Source organism: Paroedura picta, chromosome 3 (genome assembly GCF_049243985.1).
Source record: "Paroedura picta isolate Pp20150507F chromosome 3, Ppicta_v3.0, whole genome shotgun sequence".
Lineage (NCBI taxonomy): Eukaryota > Metazoa > Chordata > Lepidosauria > Squamata > Gekkonidae > Paroedura > Paroedura picta.
Window position 1 is genome coordinate 90,142,839 of NC_135371.1, and position 27,204 is coordinate 90,170,042.

The 27,204-nt window shown below is 43.1% G+C and overlaps 1 protein-coding gene across 11 annotated transcripts in view; it reads left to right on the plus strand.

Annotated features, from left to right (window-relative positions):
* MACROH2A1 (macroH2A.1 histone) overlaps positions 1-27,204 on the plus strand; it is a 69,473-nt gene that overhangs the window by 9,901 nt on the left and 32,368 nt on the right. For all 11 annotated transcript variants that reach the window (XR_013229244.1, XR_013229246.1, XR_013229245.1 and 8 more), the window contains exon 2: positions 3,166-3,366. Coding sequence is in view for 4 of the 11 variants with exons in the window: in XM_077326785.1 (XP_077182900.1) it covers positions 3,195-3,366 (172 nt within the window). In the remaining 7 variants the exon portion in view is untranslated. The remainder of the gene's footprint in view (positions 1-3,165; positions 3,367-27,204) is intronic.

Below are 27,204 nucleotides of genomic sequence, written 5' to 3' on the forward strand. Positions count from 1 at the left end.
ATAAAAATGTACCTTGTGTCTGTTGTTTACTTGATATAAGCTGTGTCATGTCTGAGTTTGAGTCCAGAACATGCTATTTTGTGAAAGAGTAAATATTAAATTCCGGTATTAAATAAAAAATATACATATTAAAATATTATATATAAAATATTTGAAATATATTAAATATCCCAGTGTTAAAGACAGAAAACTTAGAACACTGATATTAACCCTTCAGGTGAATTATGTGTCCTTTTAGAGCTGCTTTTTGGGGGGTCGGCGCTGCTGTTCTTTATAAAATCCTTGTCTGATGGACAGCACCTAGAAAATGGGATTCTGAGACCATTTTCACATACAGGCGCTAAGGCTTACTGCCTCCTGGTTATAGAGCTGCGCCCACTTACCGCACGGTTTTTGTCTTTCTGACAAGAGTCACCTCTCACTTTATTCCCTAGTCTTGTCCCAGATTTTTCCTTCCTGACAAGTCAGGTGGTTGAGCGGAAGTCAGGGCAACCCGCTACCCCCCCCCTTCTTGGCTTGACAATCACAGTGATGTGGCGACAACGACCAGTCACCTTTCAGCACCATAGCTTCGCATCCTAGTGGCCCCCTAACCCTTCCTCCAACATACTTATCATCTCCCGCGAGAAAAAAGTGGCTTTATCTGCATTCCCTTATTATAGGGCAATGGCCAGTCAGGAAGGCTACAGGAGGGAGGAGATGTCATCTGGAAGCATGAATAAACCCGGCGAACAAAGACTGGGGGTTGGGAACCATTGGGCTTGAGGGAGGTTAGTTCAGGGAGTCAGCTGAGTCTGAGACTGATCAGAGAGGACTGGTTCAAAACTCCGTGAACTAGCTTCCCTCCAGCCAACAGCCAACTAAGGTTCTTTGGAGGAGAAACTCAAAGGAGTTTTTGACTGACAGGGCTATTCCACACAGCGCCTGGTCAGTGAGGGCAGTGATTTGACAGAGAGAGTTTTGGCAGTGAGGTGTTTGCTCCCAAATTAAGCTAAATTGGAAGGGGAATCCTTCTAGGGAAGAGAAGGAAGACCTCTGCCTGGTTGCAAAGGAAAAACAGGAGAATTACCTAGGAACCATGGGTGCAAGGTAGAAGGATGGTAAAAAGTGGTGGTACAAGCTGAAAGTGTCCTCTTTCTAAGAACTAGTTCAGGTGAACTTCAAAAACTAAGATCAAAGAAAGACAAAGTGTCTCAGTACCATTCTGACAAAGAGTTTGTTAAGAAAAGACAGATCTACACCTTCCCAGAAGCTCCCAAGTCTGAGTGAATCATCAAGAGATCGATCTACTAGTGACATGGTGGGACAGTGAGCTTCATTTTGGATGGAAAATTCACCTCAGTGTGGGGAAGGGTGCAGAGTGTAAAATACAAATAAATATATAAATATGAAATTTAAACTTCTGCATGCTCTGCAACTGAGTGACAGCCCTCCCCTCCCTCCCCTCCCCTCTGACTCTAGTGAGGCCATAATTCTACTTATCCTGTCACAAAACTGATGTCATATGAGTTCCTGTCCCGTGCTTCAGCTCAGTGGGCCCCAGGCCTCAAAATGTTGAAAACACTGTCAGAAAGTATAGAGTAGTTTAACTTTTACTTTTAGAATTTCTGTGTCATGTCAGCACAGATCATAAAACACATTGCTGAAGTTCCAAAATGTCAGTTTGTGTTAGGCAAACTTGCATTCACTTCATTTTGTGATAACTGAGGTACCTGACACAAATACTGATAGATTCTGGTAACACAGAGAGAGTGCAGAAGCAAGAGAAATTGGAAAAATGGTTAATGGATAGAACATGCAAACAAAATTCTAAAAATAGGTATGATGATTAAATATCAGCCAGGAGGAGGAAAAATGCTTTGAGAAGAGAAGGGGGGGGGGACACTGTGAAAAGGCTCCCCGTTGTGCCAGGCCAGATTGGGGTCAGAAGGAAATTTTCCTGTGGTTAATACACACCACTGGGTTTTCCTTTGGCTTATAAAATGTTGTTTATAAAGCTGTCTCTCTCCATAGGGGTGAAGGAAAAAGCCACTACAGCCTTGTTTTACAGGAAATCAAAGGTTTAGGAATTTGGACTAGTTTTCTAAACCACTAGCCCCCAGAAGAGCCATGGTTTGTGAGCTTGTAAACCACCACTCTCCAAGGAGTTTTTGAACATTTTAATTTAATACCTATACTCTTGCAAAAACACAAGAAGAAACATGACAGGCATTTGGCAGATCTATCAGTGACAAGTCTGTATAGAGTAGTAAATTAACATGCAATTGTTGGACATCAGTCATGGGTGTCGAGTCCAATTATATTTGTAGGAAGGAAATTGTCATATTGAAGTTTATGGAACTCCTGTAGCGTAGTGAAGTAAAACAGCGTGATTGATGGGGATATAGATTCCACAGTTTCAGATCCCAGTAGGTTGCTTAATTACACATTCTCATCCTTTCCTAAAGAGATAAATGAAGCAAACAGTATTAACTTGTTGTCACACTCCCTGGGATGTAGCTGTGGAGTCTGGTTTCAGGACTCAGACTTAGTCCTGTAATGTGTGAACCTCTAATAATGTCTAGACCATAATGTCTGTGACCATCTGCAGAGTGCCTTTTGCTCTCCACTGAATAGCCACAGCACTTATTTATTTAACGTCTCTGGGACTACTGTACTATGTTAAGACATTACAAGAAGCTCCAGCTCCAGCTTCATCTTGGTTGAAAGAGAGTGACTAGTCCAAGGTCAATCAGGAGGTTCCTTGTATACTTGTGTTAAGTGTCATCAACTTCCTTCTGACCTATGGCAACCTTATGAATTAATATCCTCAAAAATGTCCTATGATTAACAGCCTGGCTGGGGATCAGGGAACTTGTATGGATAACAGCTATGTGAGATGAAACATGTAATAAAGTGGCTGAGAATGAATGAAAAAGCTGGCTAGATCTAGCCCATGGAATACACATCGTCTTGTTCATAGGTACCTTTTAGTATTTCAGTTGTTGTTACTACTGACACAGCATAGCACCACCTCTGCAGATTGCTACAAAAGAACTGCAGTGCCTTCACAAATTGGCTTTTCTTATTTGTCAATGATTCTTTGAAAGGCTGTGAGAATATCATTAGCTGTTTGAAAAGCAACTTACTTGCTAATTTGTAACCTTAGCTTTTCTTTGTTTCTAGTGTGCTGAGCCAGACCTATTACACAAAGGATGTCCAGCAGAGGTGGAAAAAAGAAGTCAACCAAGACTTCTCGCTCAGCAAAAGCTGGGGTCATATTCCCAGTAGGACGAATGTTACGTTATATTAAGAAAGGTCATCCGAAATACAGAATTGGAGTCGGTGCTCCAGTGTATATGGCAGCTGTACTTGAATACCTTACTGGTAAGTTTACAAGAATCAAGGATATAAATAAAGATCTGCAGAATATGAAAAAAACTCCATAGTTTAATGATAGGAAAACAAGACTTAGCCTGAGAATAGAACATGATCCATGTTTAGTGTTTTAGTGTTTTTTTTTAACTCTGAATTATTTTTCTACAAGGCACCTATTGAGGTTGCATTGGAAGTAGAAGAAAACAGTTGGGGTTGTGTGGAACATTCCCTGATTTGCAGTAAAAAAAAAATGGTACAACAGGAAAGGATTTCAGCAGCCCTCTTTCTACCTGTGCTCGTCCTGCATTTATAATTACTGCATTAATGCTGGCATTGTATAAAAATAATTAAGGTAAAGGTAAAGGTATCCCCTGTGCAAGCACTGGGTCATGTCTGCCCCTTGGGCTGATGCCCTCCAGCGTTTTCATGGCAGACTCAATACCAGGTAGTTTGCCAGTACCTTCTCCAGTCATTACCGTTTATCCCCCAGCAAGCTGGGTACTCATTTTACTGACCTCGGAAGGATGGAAGGCTGAGTCAACCTTGAGCCGGCTGCTGGGATTGAACTCCCAGCCTCATGGGCAGAGCTTTCAGACTGCATGTCTGCTGCCTTACCACTCCGCGCCACAAGAGGCTCTAAAAATAATTAAACAAAGGTCCAAAAGAAGAATAACTGAACATTGCATAAATTAATAAAGCATAAAAATCTAAGGGACATTAAGATTTTGTTTTCTTTTTCTTGGAGGTATCATAGGCTGGAATTTGCAGTGGATTCTCACAAAGATAATAAGGCTTCCATTTGGGTCTTTTGTGATGCATGTTGCTTGCATATGGATGTGCAGAATTAGCCTGTTGGTTAATTCATTTATTGTGTGTATTCTGATAGGGCTATATGTGACAAAGTGCATTAAAAACAGAATAGCAATTGTTTGCAATGTTTTCTTCCTATGGCAACCAAAATAGCAGTTCTAAAGCACATTGTGGATTAAACATACATTATAAAATTACTAGAATTAAAGCCCATTGTAGCTGATACAACGGGTGCTAGCAGCGGGGGAGAAGGGGGGAAATAGCAAAGAGAGAGGGAGCTAGAAAGGAAGAGAGTGATTAAATTAGAGAGAGCTTGGCATTGGGAAGAGTAAGGGGAGGGGTTGTCCAGTCTATAAGGGCATGAGGTTGAATGTGTGTGTTGTGTGGGGGGTTGTGGTGGTGTGGTTACAAATGAGGGTGTGGGTGTGGAGATATGGTTGTCAAGAACCTGTGGTTTGGAATGTTTGTTGAGTGTGGGAGAGGGCATTGTGGGCATTGTGGCATAGTGGTTAGAGATGAGCTTTCAAGAGCTATGTCTTCAAATATGTGAAGGGAAAATCAGACTGGAGACTCTTCTTAGGGGGAGATTATATGGCAACCAATTCCTCCCAGTTCTGTTCAACCTCATTTCCCTTCTTGTGTGAATTAGGCCACAGACACCAAAATGTCCCCCTGCCCTAATCCACATGGGTTTGTCACAGTACACAGGTTCTACCCTTCTCTTTCTGTCTCCATTTTCTTTTACTTTTGATAAGATGTTATGTGCCCACATGCTTTTTTTCACAGTTGCTCCTTAGAAGAAGAAGAGCTGGATTTTTGTATCCTGTTGTTTACTACCAAAAGGACTCTCAAAGCAGTTTATGAATACTTTTTCCCTTCCTTGCCCCACAATAGACAAGCTGTGTGGGATGTGGGGCTGAGAGAGGCCTGAGAGAACTGGGAATGGGCCGCAGTGACGCAGAAGGCCTCAGATGTCTCAAAGCAGTTTCCAATTGAAGAAGAAGAAGAAGAGTTGGTTCTTATATGCCGCTTTTCTCTACCCGAAGGAGGCTCAAAGCAGCTTACATTCGCCTTCCCTTTCCCCTTCCCACAACAGACACCCTATGAGGTGGGTGAGGCTGAGAGAGCCCTGATATCACTGTTTGGTCAGAACAGTTTTATCAGTGCTGTTTGAGCCCAAGGTCACCCAGCTGTCACTAGTAGATCTCTTGGCTGCATATGGGGGAGTGGCAAGCCAGATTAGAAGTCCACACTCCTAACCACTACACCAAACTGGCTCTCAAATTGCCTTCCCTTCCTCACCCCATAGCAGACTCCCCGTGAGGGAGGTGGGGTAGAGAATTGTGCTGGCAGGGGCTCGTGGTAATTGTAGTCCATGGACATCTGGAGGACCACAGGTTGACTACCCCTGGGGTAGAGAGCCTCGCTGGGAAGCTGACAACCCTAAGAGTGACCCAGCAGGCCTCAGGTATCTCAGTTTCCAATTGCCTTCCCTTTCTCTCCCCATAACAGACACCTTGTGTGTGAGGTGGAGATGAGAGACTGGGAATGGTCCACAGTCACCCAGCAGTCGTCAGGTGTCTCTAAGCAGTTTAAAATCACCTTCCCTTCCTCTCCCCCAAAACAGTCACCCTGTGAGGGAAATGGAGCTGAGAGCTCTGAGAGAACTGGGAATGGTCCACAGTCACCCAGCAGGCCTCAAGTGTCTCTAAGCAGTTTAAAAGCACCTTCCCGTCCTCCCTCCCTCCCCAGCATGTCATATGCCAGGTGCTGTGTGGAAGGTGTGGAGGCAACGCCTGGCATACGAGGTACTCAGAGAGGGAGGGAAGGCATCCGGAGCAACCATGGACTGGTGGAGCAGGGGGGGGGGAAGAGAGCAGCTGAAGGGATGGGGGTCTGCACACTGAAGAGGACAGGAAGGATGCACTCAGGTAAGAACACCTAAAAAGAGAAGTATGCTGTTTGCAATGGTGGGAGGGGGGATCTGCTGCCTTTGCTGGGCAGGATCAAGGGCGGGACATGGGCTACAGCACATTCCCCCCCTGCAAACCTTCTTTCTGCTGTTTGCAGGTGGGTTGTTTGCTGGGGAATCACATGTTTCAGGGTGGTGAATCCACTTTTTGGGATTCCTGCATTCACGGGTTAACATGACGGAAATCATGAGCTAGCTGCTGGAGGTAGGCAACTTCATCTGGAGGGGCAGGAATATACTGTCTGCCTTTGAGGGCTGGGAGGCCACATACCTAGCGTTTAGAAATACCCTGAATGTTCCTTCACAGCAACAGCTCCTGTGGAAACAGAAACAGAAGGGAGAAGGGTTTAACCCACTTTTATTCTGTACTATGCTGTTTGCAATGATTTTTCACATAGGGGAGCATGTAGCAGACCATGATTCTCCATGACTGTCTATCTGCCATTTGAAGTGGTACAGTCCATTCTACCACTTCAACATTCTACAGCAGGGGTAGTCAAACTGCGGCCCTCCAGATGTCCATGGACTACAATTCCCAGAAGCCCCTGCCAGCATTCGCTGGCAGGGGCTCTTGGGAATTGTAGTCCATGGACATCTGGAGGGTCGCAGTTTGACTACCCCTGTTCTACAGCCTCAACATCACTTCACCTATATGTAAATCAGGTTGTAGTTAGGCAATTTAAATAATATAAGGAGCCTAGGTGATAAAAAATGTCCAAATTAAATATTTTGAATGTGAAAGTAAAATTAGCACTGCTGTGTAAACTGATTTTTCCATGTACAACATCAAGCTCTCATTTTTGTTGTGAATCTTGATAGCTCAGCTGTTTCAACCAAGCCAGTTCTATAGCAGTGCTTGTCACAGGGGTGACAAATCATACATGTGTGACTTATTTGTACTCTTGGAATTCTGTTGGATGAAAAGGGAACCTATTTCCATATGTCATTTGTTGTACATGAATTCACACTTAGGAGTCTCCCATATAGTATCTATACAGCTGTTTGTTTTCCTATGAGTCTGCATTCCTCTTAAAATATAGCCATTTACTCAGGAATACTCTTAACATTTCTGCTGAGGAATGTTCTGAAGAACAGAAGAAATCTATTAGCTCAAATACAACCCTCAAGATCTGGTACATCACTGAATAGGGAGCATTAGTTAGTATTTCGTGCTCATCCAGCACATAGAACATATAGAAACAGTGATACGGAAACAGCCCACCAGTATGTACTGAGGGCATCTGTATTACTGCACTGAGCAAGTGCTCTGCTTCTGACTACCCAACATGCCTAGAGAATGGCAGAGAATATGGAGGGTCCTGACCTCCTCCCTTTCTGGTCTTTGATTTATGTATTATTTGATTGATACAAGCCCCTATACAAGTGGGCTCGAGCAGTTCACATCATAAATCAAAACATTCATAGACAAATTTAAAACATTCTAAAATTATAACTAGCAACCCAACCCCCAGCCCCACCCCAACAACCTACAGGATTGACCATAGGCCAGGAACATAGGCCCTTTCCCTTCCACCCACGCTTCTTCCATGGATATTCTCAGAAATGCTTTGTTAGTAAGATCTTCCAAAGGTTTGAGCCTGCCTCTTCCACTCATGAGGCTCAGCCTCCTTCACTCTGATCATCCTTGCCTTTACAAGGCCTTGTGGAAGGCTCTCCTGCCTCTTTATCCTGCCTCCATGCTTGTAGATGGTCAGCAAGATATTTCCTGGCTCCCCATCCTGATGGCATCCAGCTGGTGGCTGTGCGAAGGACCTGTTGTCTTCTTGCTGGTCACTCAGGGGCTTCTGTCATGGCCTCCCCATTGGTGGGAATGGCCTGAGTAGTCTGCTTGTTCCATTGGCTGCTGGGGTAGGCAGTAGAGGTCTATATGTTAGTGATGTTCTACAGGTGGGTGATGCTAGCTTGGAAGTCAATATAGGTGATGGTGGGAGGAACAAAGTTTGGTGCATCTAAAACAGGAAGACCAGATCATTGGACTTATCATAAAGGTTCTCACACTATGTGTTGTAGAACTCTGCCCAAATGCTGCTTCAGCTGTGACAGTAGATTTCATTTTTTAGCCAAAACATAGCAGGGTGCCCTCCTTACCCTACAGAAAAAGAAACCTTCACAGTAAGTCCTGCATTATATTATGGATAATTTAATATTCTTAATATGGGCACAACATTTATAACAGTCATTCTTGTAGTGCACATCAGATATAATATCCTTATTCTAGAAGTCAATTCTCAGAGTTCCCTAGCTGATTAAATAATTTACCACTTCAGAGCAATTAGAGAGGGAAATAATGGATCCCTTAATGTAAGACAAAATAATATAAACAGATTGCCAGATTTTTCTGTACCAAAACAGATTGTTGTGCAAATTAACCTTGTTACAAACTGCTTATGAAACATTTCTCCATAATGCATTGTTTCTCTAAACAGCAGTGGCAGAAATGTGAAAGTGTCAAGAGTGTTTAAAACAGATGCTCTTTATTCTTGAATATTCTTACATGTAATGGTTCTGCAACTCAAACATGTTTCAGGATCCTCCACATGCCTCACTTTTCACAGAGTTCTAAGTGAAGCTCCATTCCAGTTCCTTAATAGGGAAGGAATATAAGAACTAAAAACTGAAAACAGTAACTGACTTAATATTTTTGAAAGGGCAAACTCATTACTTAATGTCTCTGATCTTTTCTTATTTTTCCTGGACCCAGCCTGTAATTTTATTCCAGCCTGTAATCACCTGTGTCTAATTCCATGCTTGTATTACTTTTAAATTTCTTGTGAGAGGGGAAAAGAAACCCGCCCCCACTGTATAATAGTAATAATTCCAGTGTAATATGTATTTCCTCTGCTTCTGAACTTAACTTCATAACATTAAAATATACTACTTCATAAAATACTAGCTGAATATACTGGAACAATTCTGAAATGTGTTACAAGTAAAATTAATGAGCGAAATATGGTATAAATTAAATATGATTTACTCACTTCTGTGACCTAACGTATCCTGAGTGCACAAAATAAAATAAATTAAGGCATGAAACTCTTTTGGGAAAAGAATGAAAATTCTCCTCTGTGGTTGTCCAATTTTCTGATACATTTCTCTGTTTGTCACTTATACATCTATCATGTACCATGCTTTGGTTTAAAGTGTGAGGCAGTTCCAGGCCCTTAGTTCTGTGGGCTCCATAAACCTGAATTTTATCATGTGTTGTGTTGACAGTTGACCGCTATGGAATCATAGGGTTAGTGGAGCTTACGAGCCTCCTGATGGAAATAATGTACCTGGCATGTTTGCTTTTCAGCAGATGGGGTGCAGCCAGAAAATATATAATGACTTTGTCTCAAAGGTTATTCTGAGAAAAAAGTACTTTCTGTCAGTAATTATTCTAACATAAGAAGTTAGAAGTTAGTATCATGATCGCCCTCTCCATTTTCTCAGGAGTGTTGACTTAGAGGTTCAACGGGCCTGAGAGCCCTTCACCTCTCCCTACCCTCACGTTCCTTTCATTTTTTCTATGCCTTCCCTCTCCTTCTCCATCCTACAGTTTATGACCTGTAGAGACTCTCTTCCCTGCTGCGAAGAGTTCTCTCTTATCTATCCGTGTCCTTGGTTCGAAGAGTAGGGGTTGGAAATTTCCTGCCAGGAACGGCAGGGAAAACAGACTGGATATCTCCTAGATTTATGCCTTGTCGATCAAAAGCCTCATTGATGGGAACTGTTTCTCCCGCTTAAACTATTCCCCCTATATACAGACCTGAGGGGGCCATCCATGCTTGTCTCTGTCAGTGTTCCTGTTCTTGCCATGTTTTGCCCCACTTTGCCTTATGAAACACTTCAATAAAGACTGACTTGTTTGCACTGCATGTGTATGAAGCAGTTCTGTATGAGGGGGTCTCTTCTGGTCAGCCAGACCAGTCTGCGGTTCGTGACAGTTAGGTTGCCTGCCTTAAGAATTCACATTCTTAATTCACATTCTTAAGAAGACAGAAAAATGTGATGTACAACAACAAGTGAGCTAGTGTTCAGTAATGGAAAGTGAAATAGCGTTTAAGAGATCCTTGTTGTATAGTGGGGAAAGTATACAATAAGAACAAGGCATTTGTTTTAGCAGTTTGCTCCAAAAAGCTTATATAAAGGTAAAGGATCCCCTGTGCAAGCACCGAGTCATGTCTGACCCTTGGGGTGATGCCCTCCAGCGTTTTCATGGCAGATTTAATACGGGGTACCAACCAATTAAATGCTGCTTTTAGTATACCTTTATTAAAAGTACTTTATGTACATTATGTAGGTTATGCAGTTGTATAATATGTAACTTTTATTGTTTACATATTCTTCACCTGAAGCAGAAGTACTAGTCACAACATTAATTGTTTGCATTTGAATGTACTCATCAGTACATTAAAGTCTAATTTATTGTTGATAAGGATACCAAAAGATCGTTTGCTCTTTCATCAAAGCCTTTTGGACCTTTCTGTTTCTCCTAGTAATTTCTACAAGTCATTATCACTTAATGTTACTGTTACTACTGTTGTCATCCTGCTGTTTTTATTATGATTTCCAAGTTTTCTATAATCCTCCCTGAGCCATGAGGGGAGGATGGCAAATATCCAAACAAATAATTTCTCTCACTGATTTCATTGCCTGGTACACTAATCAGAGTTTGGTGCATAGGCCAGTGGTCCCCAACTTTTTATCACCGGGGACCGGGCAACGCTTGACAATTTTACTGAGGCTGGGGGGAGGGGGGTTCTTTTGCTGAGGGATGTCACCACCACTGTCTGAGCCCCTGCTCCACTTGCTTTTCCGCCGGTGCCCCTGACTTCCTGCTGCCTGCTGGGGGGTGCTGCCAGCAGCAGCTGCGCAGTGCCACTCTGAGGGGAAGCCCCAGCCATGGCAGCCGCTGGAGAGCACCAAAGGTGAGCCGCTGGCAGAGTGAGAGGGCAGCCCCTGAGGCAGCAGCCGGGGAGGAGGATGAGAAGGAGCCTTGGCCCGGTACCAACTGATCCATGGACCAGGGGTTGGGGACCACTGTCACAGACCACAGTTTTAAAAAACATGGTCCATCAAATGTTTGAATTAAGCCTATATCTATTATAAATGAGTATTTTAACATCACAATTCTGGGCCTGTGAGACTTGTGGGGGGAGATACCATCTCTCTCCCACTTTCTTGCCAGCCCAGTGCAGCTCCCGTGCTCTGTTGCAGTCCTGGCCATACTGCTTTCCTTGCCCCACATGGCTCACGGTTTGCCTGGAGCTATTCTTGGCGGGCCTGCTGAGGGTACCTTCTTCCCTTCCATTGTCACTGTGTTTGGGGGCCACTCAGAACCCAGTGTGACCAGGCCCTGAGTTGCACTTGTCATCTGCTACTACTGCAGCTGGATTTCAGGGCTTTGCTGCAGCTGCCCCCAGGCTCAACTGTGCGGAAGCAAAGTACATGCATTGTCTTTGGATGCACAAATGGTTATTTTTTAATTTTAAATACATTTTTACTTTACTTTGGGAGAAAGTTAAATGTCTCAGATTTTTTCAGTGCACCTCAGAAGTCCCCCAAGTTGCTGAAAAAATTGTTTAGCATCTGCATGGCCCCAGTCCATGGATTTAGCTATCCACAGATGGGGATCACATGTTGATAATAGTATATAGATGTACCCTAAAAAGGAAAAAGATGGTACAAGTCTTACAGCTGTATCCGGATCTTTGAAATAAATAATATTGTAACATCAAAAAAGTCTGGATTTAAGAGAAGACTTGTCATGTTCCAAAAAACATGGACATTGTAAGTTAATCCATGGCCATGTAAGGAGTAATGTACAGGACTTAAATACTTTGTATACTGTCAGACACACTGTATTATTCTTGCTTATCTACTATCCATGTATCTACAGCAGGCTTTCTCGACCAGGGTTATGTGAAGCACCTGGAAGGGTTTCCTGAATGGGTGTAAGTTAAATAAGAATACACACACACACAATTTGTTAAGCATTTATTAGATTTTGACAATATATGGTCATGTTTTCCCCTGTTTTCTCCTCCCAAAATGGCCAATGATGGGCCTGAAGGGTGTGGGAAGGGGAGGGGCCCCAGGTGAGGGTGTGCACAGTCATATTTCCAAACCATTTTTTGCATGGTTGCACCACTTTTCTCAAAGCCTGAAGAATGTTTCAGGGGGTTCTCAGTGGTAAAAAAGTTAAGAAAGTCTGATATACATATTACCTTGTTCTTGTTTTTTGGTTCCCAAAAGTCTCTCAAGAAAAATAATATCTAATACACATGTTCAACATCTTTATGCGCCCTCTGGCCCAGCTGATGCGGAGTTTCGGGCTGGGTTGCCATCAGTACACTGATGACACCCATCTCTATCTCCTAATGGACGGCCACTCGAACTCTCCCCTGGAACCATTTGCCAGATGTTTGGAAGCAGTGACAGAATGGTTCAAGCAGAGTCGCCTGAAACTCAACTCCAAGACGGAGGTCCTATGGCTGGGAAGAAGGGGGCAGGAACAGGAAGCGCATTTACCCACCTTGGTGGGAGCACAACTCACCATCGCGCCCCAAGCCAGGAATTTGGGGGTGACCATCGACGCCTTCCTGACTATGGAGGTGCAGGTCAAGAGAGTAGCGGGCCAGGCCCAGTTACTAGTGTCCTACCTGTCCCCTGACCACTTAGCCACAGTGATCCATGTGACAGTCACCTCAAGATTAGATTCTGTAACTCACTCTATGCGGGCCGACCCTTGTCCTTGATCCGGAAACTTCAGCTAGTGCAAAATGCACCTGCAAGGGTCCTCATTGGCACACCTTGGAGGGCCCACATCCAGCCGGTGCTGAGGCAGTTGCACTGGTTGCCAATTGCTGTCCGGATCTGGTTCATGGTTTTGGTTTTAACCTTTAAGGCTTTACACGGGTTGGGACCTACATACCTGAGGGACCACCTATCACCCTATGTGGCCCACAGGGCCTTACAGTCTGCGGGGGGAAACCTATTGGTTGTTCCCGGCCCCAGAGAAGCGCGCCTAGCCTCAACCATGTCCAGGGTTTTCTCTGTCCTGGCCCCTACCTGGTGGAATGAGCTCCCGGGTGAGCTGCGGGCCCTGCGGGAGCTGTCAGCATTCCACAAGACCTGTAATACGGAGCTCTTCTGCCAGGTCTATGGTTGTGGCTGGGATTGGCGAGGAAGAACATTGCCCCCCCTGGGGGTTTGAAGTATTCATTATTACCCTCCATCCCCAATGCCCTTGTTTGGGTAGGAGAGAGTGGTATTTACCGCCGGGTTGGGTATTTTTATAGTCTTTTAGGGGGGGTTTTAATGGGGGATTTTAAGACTACTGTTACCCACCACGAGCCTATAGGGAGTGGCAGGAAATAAATCTAATAATAATAATAATAATAATAATAATAATAATAATAATAATAATAATAATAATAATAATAATAATAATATCATCTTATCCCTTTTAGACCTACAGGTTTAATTGTCTGCATCTGGTCTGAGTTTCATTGTATAGCTATCCTTTTGTTGTTACATATCTTTGACTTGCCTTGTTTTCTATAGATAAGGTAAAGGTAAAGGTATCCCCTGTGCAAGCACCGAGTCATGTCTGACCCTTGGGGTGACGCCCTCTAGCGTTTTCATGGCAGACTCAATACGGGGTGGTTTGCCAGTGCCTTCCCCAGTCATTACCGTTTACCCCCCAGCAGCAAGCTGGGTACTCATTTTACCGACCTCGGAAGGATGGAAGGCTGAGTCAACCTTGAGCCGGCTGCTGGGATCGAACTCCCAACCTCATGGGCAAAGCTTTCAGGCAGCTGCCTTACCACTCTGCGCCACAAGAGGCTCTTTTCTATAGATAGATTATATTTTATTATGATCATATGGTTCTTCAACTCGTAAGCTTTCTCAGGTGGTACTCTGAGGCAGCCACTGGAGCCCAGATAACCTTCCTTTACTCAATACTTCACCAAGAGGAGGTGTGACACAAGTGGGGAGTATAGTGGGAATGTCTATCACATTAAAAAATATTTGTAACACAAGTGCACTGGATGAGGGCCTCACAGGGGCAAGAGGGTGTTTTTATTTGGTCATTAGCTAGCCCATGCTCTGTTTTCATTTATTAAAAATGTAAGTTTTTCACAGTGCACTCCTGTGCAGAGATACTCTCTTCTAAGTCCATGGAAGTTAGTGGGGTTTGAAGAGTGTAATTTTATTTAGGATTGTACTATAATCCTTACAGAGCACGATTTTCCCACCCTCCTTTATAGGAAATAAGGTTTTGTTTTGTTTTTTGGGGTTTTTTTTTTTTGCTGTTATGAGGTATCAACCCTTGAAACAGGTTTTAGAAATCCCAGAAGTGAAATTTCTCCTATCTTTGATCTATGGTTATAAATTTTTGGTTAAGTATCGCATGGATAGGTGACTATGAGTGTAACCAAATGACATTCCTTCATAGAGTCATGTTAGACTTCATAGAGTCATGTTAAAAATTAAATAATAATAATAATAAAAGAGCCCTCAACCCTGCATGATACAAGAGGGTTGGTATTGGTGGCTTTTCTGATGCTGCAACTAGGGTGCCTTTTATGGGGCAGATTTGTTATCCACTAAGCAGACTCCTTTCAACTATGAGACATCTGCTCTTAGACAACTCAGTGAGTAATAGTGAGGAATTGCAATAAGGAATTTGAACCCTCAATGTGTCTTTAAGGCACTCTGGGTTTTCTCCAAGCAAGTAAGGGCATATCACCAGGTATTTTTCTGACAAACAAATAATAAGAGCTTTGTATACAAATAAAGCACTGCAACCAAGGTCAAATAAAATGTTTAAACTGTTTGCAATTCATATGTTCTTCAACAAACCTGTCAGAAATAAGGCCAGCTTATGCTCCTCGTGCATCTAATAAAGCTTACTGCAATTCACTATAGCTTACAGCATGATAAATTTGTTAGTCTTTAAGGTTCCGTGAGATTCTCTTTGTTGCTTTGATTACTCATGAGATAGATTCTGTTTGCTAGATTTCCAATAGAAGGGACAAAATGCCTGGATGGCTGCTTAAGGATGCATTTATGCTTTCCGAGGAATAGATTTTCAGGTATTATACTGCTGGCACCTTGTTTTCCATACATAGCCAACTGTACTGGCACTCCTGCACTATTTAGGATTTGTCATGCCAGCTTTGTCTGGCCTTTTTTGGTGATCACTGTTTTGTTTTAAAACAGAAAAAAAAGTGTTGTATCATCTAATGATGTATCATCTAATGATGATACAACTCCCACTCTTCAGTTGACATCTCAGTCCAAATCTATTCAAGCACATAACAACCTGGAAAAAAATTCTTGGTCACTTTTCAAGTCAGATAATAAAATAATTCTCTAGTCAATTCTTTTAGCCTGAACATATAACCATTTTCATAATTCATAAGCCTTATTTTTGTTACATTATTAATTACATTCACTGGAGCTTTCTCCCAGGAAAAAATGGTTTTAACATTGCAGCTTTTATCCAAAGATGCAATGCATGCTAACCAAATAAAAATATATAAATCTCCCAGGCTCATTTACATTAACAGCCTTCTATCGTTGTTATGGCTAAAGCATGTCATTCTAATTCCAAACACTACAGCTTATTGCTGTTTCATTGTTTCAAAAGAACTCAGATAATGGATTTTTATTAAGTCCAAAATATAAAAGATTAGAGTTTATCCTCTTAATCAGAGGTAATCAACTGTTACCTTGACCTGGATAGCCCTGGTAGGCCAATCTGATCTCTTGGCATTGACCTTGGTTAGTATTTGGATGGGAGACCACCAAGAAAGCTCAGGGTTGCTACATAGAGGTAGGTGATGGCAAACCACCCCTGAATTCCTCTTGCCTTGAAAACCCCTATTTGGGGGGGGGGGGTGTAACTGTAACTTAGTTGCAATTTGACAGTGATTTCCACCAACATCAGACAACTGTTTTGGCCTGAGTGTCAAAAGATTTGCAACATCCACCTGTGAAGATATTTTTGTGCCAATAAATAAAACAGGTTGGGAGAGCCAAGGGCTGTACTTGACCAGAGATACTGGGAACTTTCAGGGCTAACTTCAGTCACTGGGTAGGGGAAGGAGTAACCCCATGTACTAAGCAAAAGGGGACCTTCTGTTTAATGCTCGTGCTGAAGCGAGGTGTGTCTGGGGTGGTATCCCTCACCCTGCATTAAGTCATGAAAGTTGACAAGCAGAATTAATTTGTTCTTCTGTTGTCTTTCTACCCTGCCTTTCAGCCAACATGGCTAGCAATAAAATAAAATCATTAAAACAGCTGACAACAGTGGAAAAACTTTTAGCCATTCTGTACCCAATAAAAAACGTGAAAGTCTTACCTTTTGTAAACACCATATTTTTGGCATTTTGCACGACGTCGTGAACATCCAGCATTACAGCAGAAAACTGGCAGATACATCCTCTATTTTACAGCACTTGCAGGGGCAACACATAAACTGGATTCCCCCTGCCATGTAGCATGAGCGGGAGGAGAGCAGCCAGCAAGCCACTGCAAAAGACATGTGTGTTACCAAATTGGCCGAAGTAGCAATATCTCCAGCTGTAGTGCCCACCCCTGAGCCCGCCTCCCTCTCTCTTCACCCGGAAGACGGCAGCAGAGGAGCCAGAAGGTGAGGAATTCCCAGAGGCACGGTTTTTTTAGCGTTATGCCATTGCGCTGGCAGAATTTCCCTCTATCTGGCATTTACTTTAGAAAATTAAAATATGCCTAAAAGCTAGTGAACCAGGCATCATGTGAGTTTTGAACGTGGGACATGGTTACAGAAAAGCCCGGCCCAGGTTGCTACTCACCTAACTTTTGTGGGGGCACTCAACAGGCATGCAAAGATGCCTCTCATATGATAGGCAAGTTCATATTCATCTAAATAATGTTCAAGTAGAGAGGAGCTAAAGTTATGAAACATTTAGTGGATTTGATAGCCCAAAGCCCAGAATGAACTAGTTTTTTGACAATTCCAGGCTTTGTTTAATTTAGACAAGCTGTATTTCTCTATCCCTCCCCCTGTATTTTCCTTACAGACATTCAGTACACCCATAAGTGAGATAAAAATGCTTAACATAAATTGTATAAGCATAGTTCAAAAGTAGGAGCAATGTCACTTGTGGGAATTTCTATCAATAGGCTGTTGTACAAAGAAAAATATGCCTAAAGCAAATGATGAGAAAGTGAAGTTTATAAAACAGCAGGTGATCTACAGTATCCCCTCCATCTGCAAGAAAAACACTTCAGGTAGGGAGGAACTCTGAAATGTCTGCTCTTTCAATTAACATTTTTCTACAACACTATTTCATTACCAGGCCATGCATTTTGTAAAATTTAAAACAAGTACTTTTCAAAATTCCAGAGCCACAACTCCCTCTCTGGGTCCTGGTGACTTCTAAGCTTTGTTCTCATGCTTTATTACATCACCAGTGGAGTTTCAGATACTCCAGCAAAACATTTTCTTGCTATTTAATCATGATTTTCAGTGTGGAGGCCTTTCCCAGTTCATTGCACTTCTGAAAAATAAGCCTGTATAGCTGGTACAGTTGACCATTCAGTCCAAGTTCTTAGGTGCCAGGATTTGTTCCACAGAACTGCTGCTCCATCTTTAACTCTCTCCCCCCCACTCCGGAGGAGCGGAAGGAATAAAAGAGTAAGGGCATGTGGGGAGGAGTTAGGGTGGGCCCTGTCCAGGATAAAGCCACTTCGCGGCTCCTGATTGGGCCCCCCGAGTGTCCATCCAAGGCCAAGCGGCCAATGGGGAGCCGAGCGGGGGGAAAAAAGCATTGGCTGCTTGCCCAAGCCTCGCTTGCCCTGGGTGGGGAGTCACCGCACAGACAGAAGATGCTGCCTGCCCGGTGAGTCCTCCAGCCGCCCTCCTCCCACTACGGAAAGGAGCAGGGACGCCACGTCAAAGACACCGCATCCCTGCTCCTTTCCCACCCCGGGACCCTTCCTCACGAGCCTTCTGCTGGGCCCAGCCGCTCCCTTGCTGCCGCGAAGGAGCGCCCGGGCCCGGCAGAAGCCTCGCCTTGCCTCCGCTGCCCTTTTCCAGCTTCTGCCTGGCCCAGGCGCTCCTTCGCGGCCGCGAGGGTGCGCCTGGCCCTGGAACAAGCCACCAACCTTCTTAGGCTGGACCCACACAAACGCACGCACACACGCACACCTTTTACCCACACAAACACGCATGCACACACACACACACACTGCCATCTCCCTCCCACTTCCCCCCCTGCCAATCCCCCCTTCACATATACCCCTCTCCCATCCCATTCTATCTACCTCCCTGCCTGCCTTCTTCCCTTCCTTCCTTCTTTCCTTCCTCCCTTTCTCCATCTCCCTCTTCTCTCTCTGTCTCTCCCTCTCACTTACTTCCTCTCTTAATTCCTTGATCCCTTCCTGTGCTTCTCCCTTCCATCCATCCCTGCAAAATCCTCTTCCCCTCCTTTCTCCCTCCCACTCCTCCTCCCCTCTTCTACCTTCCTTTGCAACATTCTTCCTCCCCACGCACTAGCGCCCGCTGTATTTCCCTTCACAGCAGGCTTTATTTCTAGTTCTGTTATATTTCTTTTACTCAGAAAATTTGTGGAAATTAGGGATGTGCAAAAAAACAAAGACAAAAAAAAGTCTGTTAGCTCCATTATACCCTATGGGGACTATTATAGTTAATACTCTCCAATAAAGAATTGATATGGGGGTATCTGTGGAGGCTATTTTTAAAGGTAAATGCACCACATTTGCAGGATAGCTGCTGATGCCTCTCCTCAACCTCTCCAAGTTTCAAAAGGATTGAACCAAAGGGTCCAATTCTGTGGGTACCCAAAGAAAGTGCCCTAGACTCCATTGTTTTAATGGAAGGGGATAAAGTCATTTAAATACAATGTGGTCCCTTTAAATGCTTTCTGCAAATGGCACATTCACTCCATAGACATTTAAAGGGCTTTCAAGGGACCTCAATTCATTTAAACAACTTTTAACTTCAGCTATTTGGTGCTCTCCCCAAAATCCCAAATTACAATTCATGGAAATTATGTGTGTACATAAAAACCAAAAACAACAACAAAATTATTGTTTGGGTTTGGATACATAAGACGTATTGCTAGTTTAGGATTTTTCAGGCTCAGCTATTTTGGACGCCATATTAATACCCCAATTTATATCCAGCTGATAAAATATACAAAAATTACAAATAATGTGTTTTTCAGCTATTTTTTTCAGTTTGAATATACTGAACACACACTCCTAATGGAAATAATTACTGCATTGTTGAAATGTAAACTGGTAAATATTTAGAGATCATTCCCTTTTCTCTCTGTCAATAGTTAACACTTTTAAAATGATATCAGGAACTGTCCCCAGTAAGTATAGGTGTCTCTTTTAATGGATTACTTGTAAGAACAGATTCAAATGAGTAGCCGTGTTGGTCTGAAGTGGCACAATAAAATCAGAGTCCAGTAGCACCTTTAAGACCAACAAAGATTTAATCAAGGCGTGAGCTTTCGAGTGCAAGTACCCTTCGTCCGAGTATGATCTTCTTACATGACATTCACTCTTATATATTCCCTGTCATGTAAGAAGATCATAGTCTGACGAAGGGTGCTTGCACTCGAAAGCTCACGCCTTGATTAAATCTTCGTTGGTCTTAAAGGTGCTACTGGACTCTGATTTTATTGTAAGAACAGAGTTAAAATATATTTTATATCATTGGTTTATTCCCACTAGATTTATCCAGCCAGGCTATTTTTAAATGTAATATTTGACACTTGGGTCTTTTAGCAGTACATTAATATTGATTATTAGGTGAGATTTCGATATCTCTTTAATGTGGGATTTTCCCGTTCTAATTTAACTATTTTATTTTCCTAACTAAAGGTAAAGGTATCCCCTGTGCAAACACAGAGTCATGTCTGACCCTTGGGGTGACGCCGTCTAGCGTTTTCATGGCAGACTCAATACGGGGTGGTTTGCCAGTGCCTTCCCCAGTCATTACCGTTTACCCCCCAGCAAGCTGGGCACTCATTTTACCAACCTTGGAAGGATGGAAGGCTGAGTCAACCTTGAGCCGGCTGCTGGGATTGAACTCCCAGCCTCATGGGCAAAGCTTTCAGACGGCTACCTTACCACTCTGCGCCACAAGAGGCTCTGTTTTCCTAACTAGTTCTGTTTATTCACACTTATAGCTTGTTATTTTCCCCTTCTTTATACCTCATTTGGTAAAATACAACATTCACATATATTTTAAAAGATTTTTTGATATTCTCTCTTTATCTCTCTCTTTAGTAAAATGAAAATAATATTGTGGATATTATAGTATAGGGATATTGTATACATTTTCCCTTTATTGTATTTTTTTTGGTCACAGAAGAGGGCTGTGTTGATAAAACCAAACTTAGTTTCGTGATTGGAGTGTGTATGTGGGGGGGGGGGGGATGATATGTCTTCACAAATTGCTGTAATTTTGTTGCATACCTACCTCTATCTAATCTAATGCAGTATTATTAAAAAATAGAATTAGTGAACCCTACTTTGATCCTTCCACTCCACCGATGAAGTTTATTTATGTATTCATTCATTTATAAAACACAATACATTTTTGCTGAAGTTGGAAGTTTTTCTCTAACTTAAGTGGCTCTTATATTGGAACATGTGTTCACTTCTTAAAATATGGCAATTCCAAAAAAGTGCTAAAAGAGGTACAGTAGCATCCTCCATGATATCAAACCGCAGTGAAAGATTAAAGCTATAATCTCTTTTGTTTAAATTAATAAAAATCACCCAAGGCTGGGCCAATGAGATCTTGAGGCTCAGGAGAGAGTTGGGAAAAGCAAAGAAACAGATGCATAAATTTGGGCCATTTCATCTGCCAGTCATCAGTGAGAATCCACTATGCATATGAAGCTTTATCTTGCAGCCTTGATCTACAAAGGAGCTTCATGTACATACAGAACTCTCATGACTGGTTTGCAAAGATGCAGCTCCTCAAGTTTTAATGGGGTATTTTCCCTTGCCATTCTCAATACTTTAATGTGTCAGGCCTGAGTCTCAGTACTCCTTGCTAGTTATTCCACTTCAGTACAGAATGTGGAAGGCCATCATCAACATTGCACCTTAAACCAGATGTTTAGTAACTGATCATTTCATCCTTATTTTTGATGATATCCTTTAGTTCCCATTCCACACAGGGTGCATGGCTAGTATACCACCTCATTCTATCCCCCCCTTTAATTTGTGTAAATGCAATTTTATAACAAATGCCTTTAGATGTCAGAGAGCAAGCCAAGAGAACAGAATGTAAGATACTGTCCAGTGCTGTAAACCAGCCAAGCCAAAACTTATGCTGCATTCGCTCAAGCAACATCTGGCAATACTTAGACTAATCATGTTTAAATATATTTAAAAGAAAAGGACATGTGTAAACTGTTAAGAGTAACAGCAAAGTGTAAACTGGTAGGCAAAGGAAACACCATTTTACACACACACCAGACAAAGCTGAGTTTGAAAATTTCAAGATTACTTTGGCCTGTTATCAGGCTCTGGAAACAGAATACCTCTACATTTGACTGATTTCTGATCATTCTTTAAACTGTATTCTGTAGCTTGATAATTTCATAAGGATCAGCATGTAACTTCAAGTGCCAAGGTATCTAGAGTCATGCAACTGGAAAGTTCTACAGAAATGCTAGTTTGTGTGAATGAGTGTGAAAAGACAGAAATACAAATCTGAAATTTGAGTAGGTTCAAAAAGTATTAATTGGAAATGGGTTGTGGCCACAATTTCACAAATGCAAATGTTTCAGTAATCTGGAATGGTTCACAATTAACTTGAGGAATAAGTAAATAATAAATAAAAATAATAGTGATTGTTATTATTATTTATATATTAAATGTATAGCCTGCTTTCCTCCTAAGACTCAAGGCGGGTTACATAAAAATATATAGTTCCATAAAATCCTATAAGACCCCCTAAACAGCATAACTCCCAAGGTACCAAGATGGCAAGGTCCCTCCTACCTCCCACACTCATTTAACAAGGGGTGTGCTAGAGCTCATATAGTCCAACCTGAGGGGGGGGCATTGCTCTTACTGACCTGGCCTCAACCATAGACCTGGTGGAAGAGCTCCGTTTTGCAGGCCCTGCAAAGACATTTGGGGGGGGGGCATAAGAGACAAACGGTCCCTTGGATAGGCTGGATCCAAGCTGCAAATGGCCTTAAAGTTCAGAACTAAGACCTTGACATTGATCCAGGCCAAAACTGGTAACCAGTGCAGAAGAAGAAGAAGAAGAAGAAGAAGAAGAAGAAGAAGAAGAAGAAGAAGAAGAAGAAGAAGAAGAAGAAGAAGAAGAAGAAGAAGAAGAAGAAGAAGAAGAAGAAGAAGAAGAAGAAGAAGAAGAAGAAGAAGGAGTCGGTTCTTATATGTCGCTTTTCTCTATCTGAAGGAGGCTCAAAGCGGCTTACAGTCACCTTCCCTTTCCTCTCCCCACAACAGACACCCTATGAGGGGGGGGAGGCTGAGAGAGCCCTGATATCACTGCTTGGTCAGAACAGCTTTATCAGTGCCGTGGAGAGCACAAGGTCACCCAGCTGGCTGCATGTGGGGGAGTGCAGAATTAAACCCGGCATGCCAGATTAGAAGTCTGCACTTCTAACCACTACACCAAACTACTAAGGACCCTAGTGGTTGCATTCTGCACCAGCAGGAGTTTCTGGGTCAAGTACAAGGGTAGACCAGCATAGAGTGAGTTACAGCAATCTAGTCTAGAGGTGACTGTTGCATGGTTCACTGTGGCCAGACAGTCTGAGGGCAGGTAGAGTGCTAGTAGCCACTCTTGGCAAAGATGATAAAACACTGTTCGAACTGGCCTGTGACCTGTGCCTCCATCATAAGGGAGGCATCCAGGATCACTCCCAAATTCCTTGCTGTGGGCAAGATATTAAGTTGTGGCCCTGCAGAGGTGGGAAGATGTGCTTCCTCTCCTGCATCTTTCCTGCTCAGCCACAGGACCTTCATCTTGGAGGGGTTGAGCTTCAGACGGCTCTGCTCTAACCATCCAGCAATGGCTTCCAAACAACTTGCAAATGTGTCTGGGAGGGAGTCAGTTAAACCCAAAAGTACCCAAATCAGTGATGATTTGGGTACTGCTTTACCTATGTGAGTCAAACTACCCCTTCCCTGCATATAAACATTCCGACTCAGGTGGCTGAATCACTATCTGGTGATTCAGCCACAATTCAGCCATTTAAATGCATCTCCCCACCACAGGCAGTTCCTGAGAAGTTGAGGAGGAAAGAGCATGCTCTCTCCCCCCCCCCCCCCCCAGCTTTAGAAGCAGAGCTAACATTGGGAAAGGGAGGCATGGAGAAATCATTGCCTTCCATTCTTAACATTTAATGACCAACTTCCAGCTGGCATCGGGGAGGGGAGACACAGGAACCTTGCACTTGCCCTTCTCGGTCTACATGGGAAAATATTTAGATCCTTTTTGGATTTCAACAGGAACTACTCGCTGCTCTCCTCCAAGTGAGAATCTTTCAAATACTTAAAGACAGCAATCATGCCCCATTTCAACCTCCTGTTCTCCAGGCTGAACATTTCCAGGTCCCCTTAGGCTCCCTCTTAGGGCTTGGTTCCCAGGCCCCAGATCATCCTCATCACTCTCCTCTGCACCGTCTCAGTTTTGCCCACATCCTTTTTGAAGTGATAGCAAGTGATTCTCTGTCTTAGTAGACATTGCAGTGAGGATTGTTAGGAGTATCCAAGGGAAGGAATGCAAGAAACTTAGTAATAATATATGACTGGGTTTAAACTTTCCAGCATAATGAGACGTTTTTAGAGTTTAGTAAAGCATAAACAGAATGATTAGTTTTAAAACTAAAAGAGAACCTTTTATCTAAAATTAGCCATATGGTAACATAGTGATTTCTCAATGGGATTATATCAGTTTCCTTCCTTCTTTAGTTTCTAGAGATGGTTCTTGGATTTCTTTTGGATGAAGGATTTACTTTCACACTTTTCCAGAAACTCCTTACTTTTCTCTTGTTGAATGTTTTTGTGTTGGAAAAACTGGCTGTTGTTCAATATGTCATCTGTTAATGGTTAGTAACAGAATTCTCAAAGTTATGACTTCATCTTGGTGGAAGTGAAGAAAGACAAAGGATTTTGAAATATGGTTTAGCTCAAGATTTAGCTCCACTCCAAAAGCTATAAATAAAATCTAATTGGACTTTTGATGAAATCAGGTATATTCATATTTGCATAATGAGGGTCCAGGTCTTAAACATCTGTCAGCTACAAGGACTTTTGGATATCAGTAATGGTGAAAAGGAAGCCATCATGCAAATTTGTAATTAACTAATATTCTCTGATTCAAGTGAGGTATCAGAAGCAACCATAATGTAGGACCCAGAAGTGTATCTGAAGTTTGCCCCACGTTCAGATTTCATAGCGTTGAGCTTGCAAATAGTTTCTTGTACATTTCCTGGTTTTGAACTTTGGTGTAAATTTCAGTGTTCTTGGCATGCCAGTGCTAGACTAATATGAATTTTGTTTTGATTTCACATTTGTCATAAGAGGATGTGAATATAAATTCATCAGTCTTTGGTTCCATGCACTTTCCACTTGCTATAGTGCTAAACAGTGTAAGCTACTCCAGTGTACTCTGACAGTACAGAAAGATATTTACTGCACAGAAGACTCACCCACATGTTATACTGTGGTGTTTTGTCTCAGGATAGTTGTCCCGATTTCCCCCACAACAATATGGGAAACCTTTGGCCCTCTTCCGCCCCTGTCTGCCCTGGATTTTTGCTCCTGCACAAGGTGGCTGATGGACAGGAAGTGAAAACTTCCTGCCAGTATTTTTTTCTTTTTTGGCTTGTCAATCATTGTCATGTGGTGCAAACTCTCCATCACCTTCCAGTCCTGTTAACTTTTTTTTTGTAGTTTTATAACTTTTGGGGAGCTGTGGCTTCAGGTTGGCAAACTGGAGCCATGAGAAGCTGCCCCCCCCCATTTTCTTAGTTTTTGTTTCATTATACAATAACTCAGCCTAATTTTTAAAAATGCTCCACATGGCTCCACTTCATCAACTGTGGAGCTCTGGGAAGCATTTTTAATCCCCCCCCTCCACTCTGGACGGACTAGCCCAGCCTTGGCCCTCTCCTGCTGCCATGCTGCTGTTAGTGCTTTTTGCCTGGTCCCAAATATCCCACCACAACAGCTTGCAGGATACAGCACTGCACATGCTCACTCTTCTTGCCTGCAGTCAGCAAAGGGCTCTTCCATGCTTCATGCAAAGCAAGAATGAGTGGTGTTGAGGAGGGGTCCCTGCTCTGACAGGCTGCCCTTCTTATCCCAGTGATAACCACATAATCCCCCCCCAGTGAGCAGCAGAAAGAGGAGAGCCCAGTGTAGGTTCCTCATAGTGCTTTCTCTTGTTCATGGGGTTGCACCCACCTGCAGCTGTTGACACCTGGAGACTCAGTTTGGAAGTTTGTGGCAGAGACACGTGAAACATTCTAAAGTAGTATTAAAGCCCATTTGTAAAAATGGGCAGATGAGGGGCAGAGCAGGGTGACACAGAGGCTCGGGCAGCCGCTCCCCCCGGTCGCAGCGAGTGGCGCACCGGGGGGGGGAGGTCGGCATGAGTGGTGGCGCAGCAGCGGGCAGAACAGCACAGGCATGCATGGTGGCAAGGGCTTGACAGCGGCCGCAAGCATGCAGGCGTGGAGGTCCACGCGTGCATGGTTGCGGTCACCGTGCGGGCGGAGGCCGCAGCGCCTCCCCAGGCCTCTGAGTTTTTATCACGGACAGGGCCCGCCCATTCTCCTACCCTTTAGCCCTTACTGCTTTATTTTATCTGCTCCGCAGGAGCATTAAAGATATTTTAGAAGGAGTTTTAGAAGCATTTCTTTTTCTTCTTTTAAAGAAAGACTACTTTTAAGAAAGTGAATAAAAATGGTTCCTGCTGCTCTGCATCATGGCAGAGCCACTGGAAGCATTTTTGTGATTTTTTTAGAAGGAGTTTTTGTGGGTGAGGGTGTGGAGAAGCCAGGCCTTGTTCTGTTGGTGGTGACAGAAGCGGGAGGACCAAAAGGAGTAGACAGCCTGGCGGGGCAGCCTAGCTGGCAAGGCAGCAAGCAGGAGCTGATGAAAGTGGCACTCAGGGGTGGTTGCAAGGGTGGGATTGGCCAAGTTTTCCCTTATGCATGACCCAGCTCCAACTTACACCTCATTGTGTCCCATGGGCCCACTGAAGGCGTGAATTGGGCCAGGCCTGGAACCGCCCCAGATCATGCTTGATTCCATGTAAAAGTGGGATTTAGATCCATGCACAAACAAGCAGTGATCACAGCCAAATTGTTCATGTAGAAGCTCACAAGAAGGGCTTTATGCATATCTCAAGTAGGAAGGAGATATGTCTTTATGGCAGGATTTCTGTTGTGAATGCAAAAGGCCACCACATCTTTGATCTCCAGCTAAAGGACTTCTGATAGCAAGTGCTAGAAAAATCTATCTATCCTGAGAGCCTGGAGAACCACTGCCACTTAGAGAAAACATTCTAGGCTAGATGGGACACTAGCTTTATAGCTACACAAAGTGCTCACAGTTTGGGATTGTGGAGCTGTGTTTTGTTTAAGATAGTGAGAAATGCCCTTACTAGCAGCTTTGCCTTACATTACTTAGATACTTATTTTAGTGGGCTGTAGTATCAGCAGATGAACAAGTAAGTGTGTGTGCTTCCCCCTTGTCTTCATAGACAGAGAAACTTCCCCCTTGTCTTCATATCTTCATATTTATTTTTTTCTGATGTCATCACAAGCTTTTACTCTTCCTCTTAAACCACATTTTTTTCTGGGTCTGAAAAAGAAATGGTATGTATTAACTTCCCTAAAGGGCCCTTGAACACTATTCTTTCAAAATCTCTTCCTGTCCAAGGAAGAAAGCTTAGCACTTTCTCTGCTGAAGGAGCAGGTGAGGGACAATAAAATGTTCCTCTGAGCTTTCAAAGAACAACACTTGTGAAC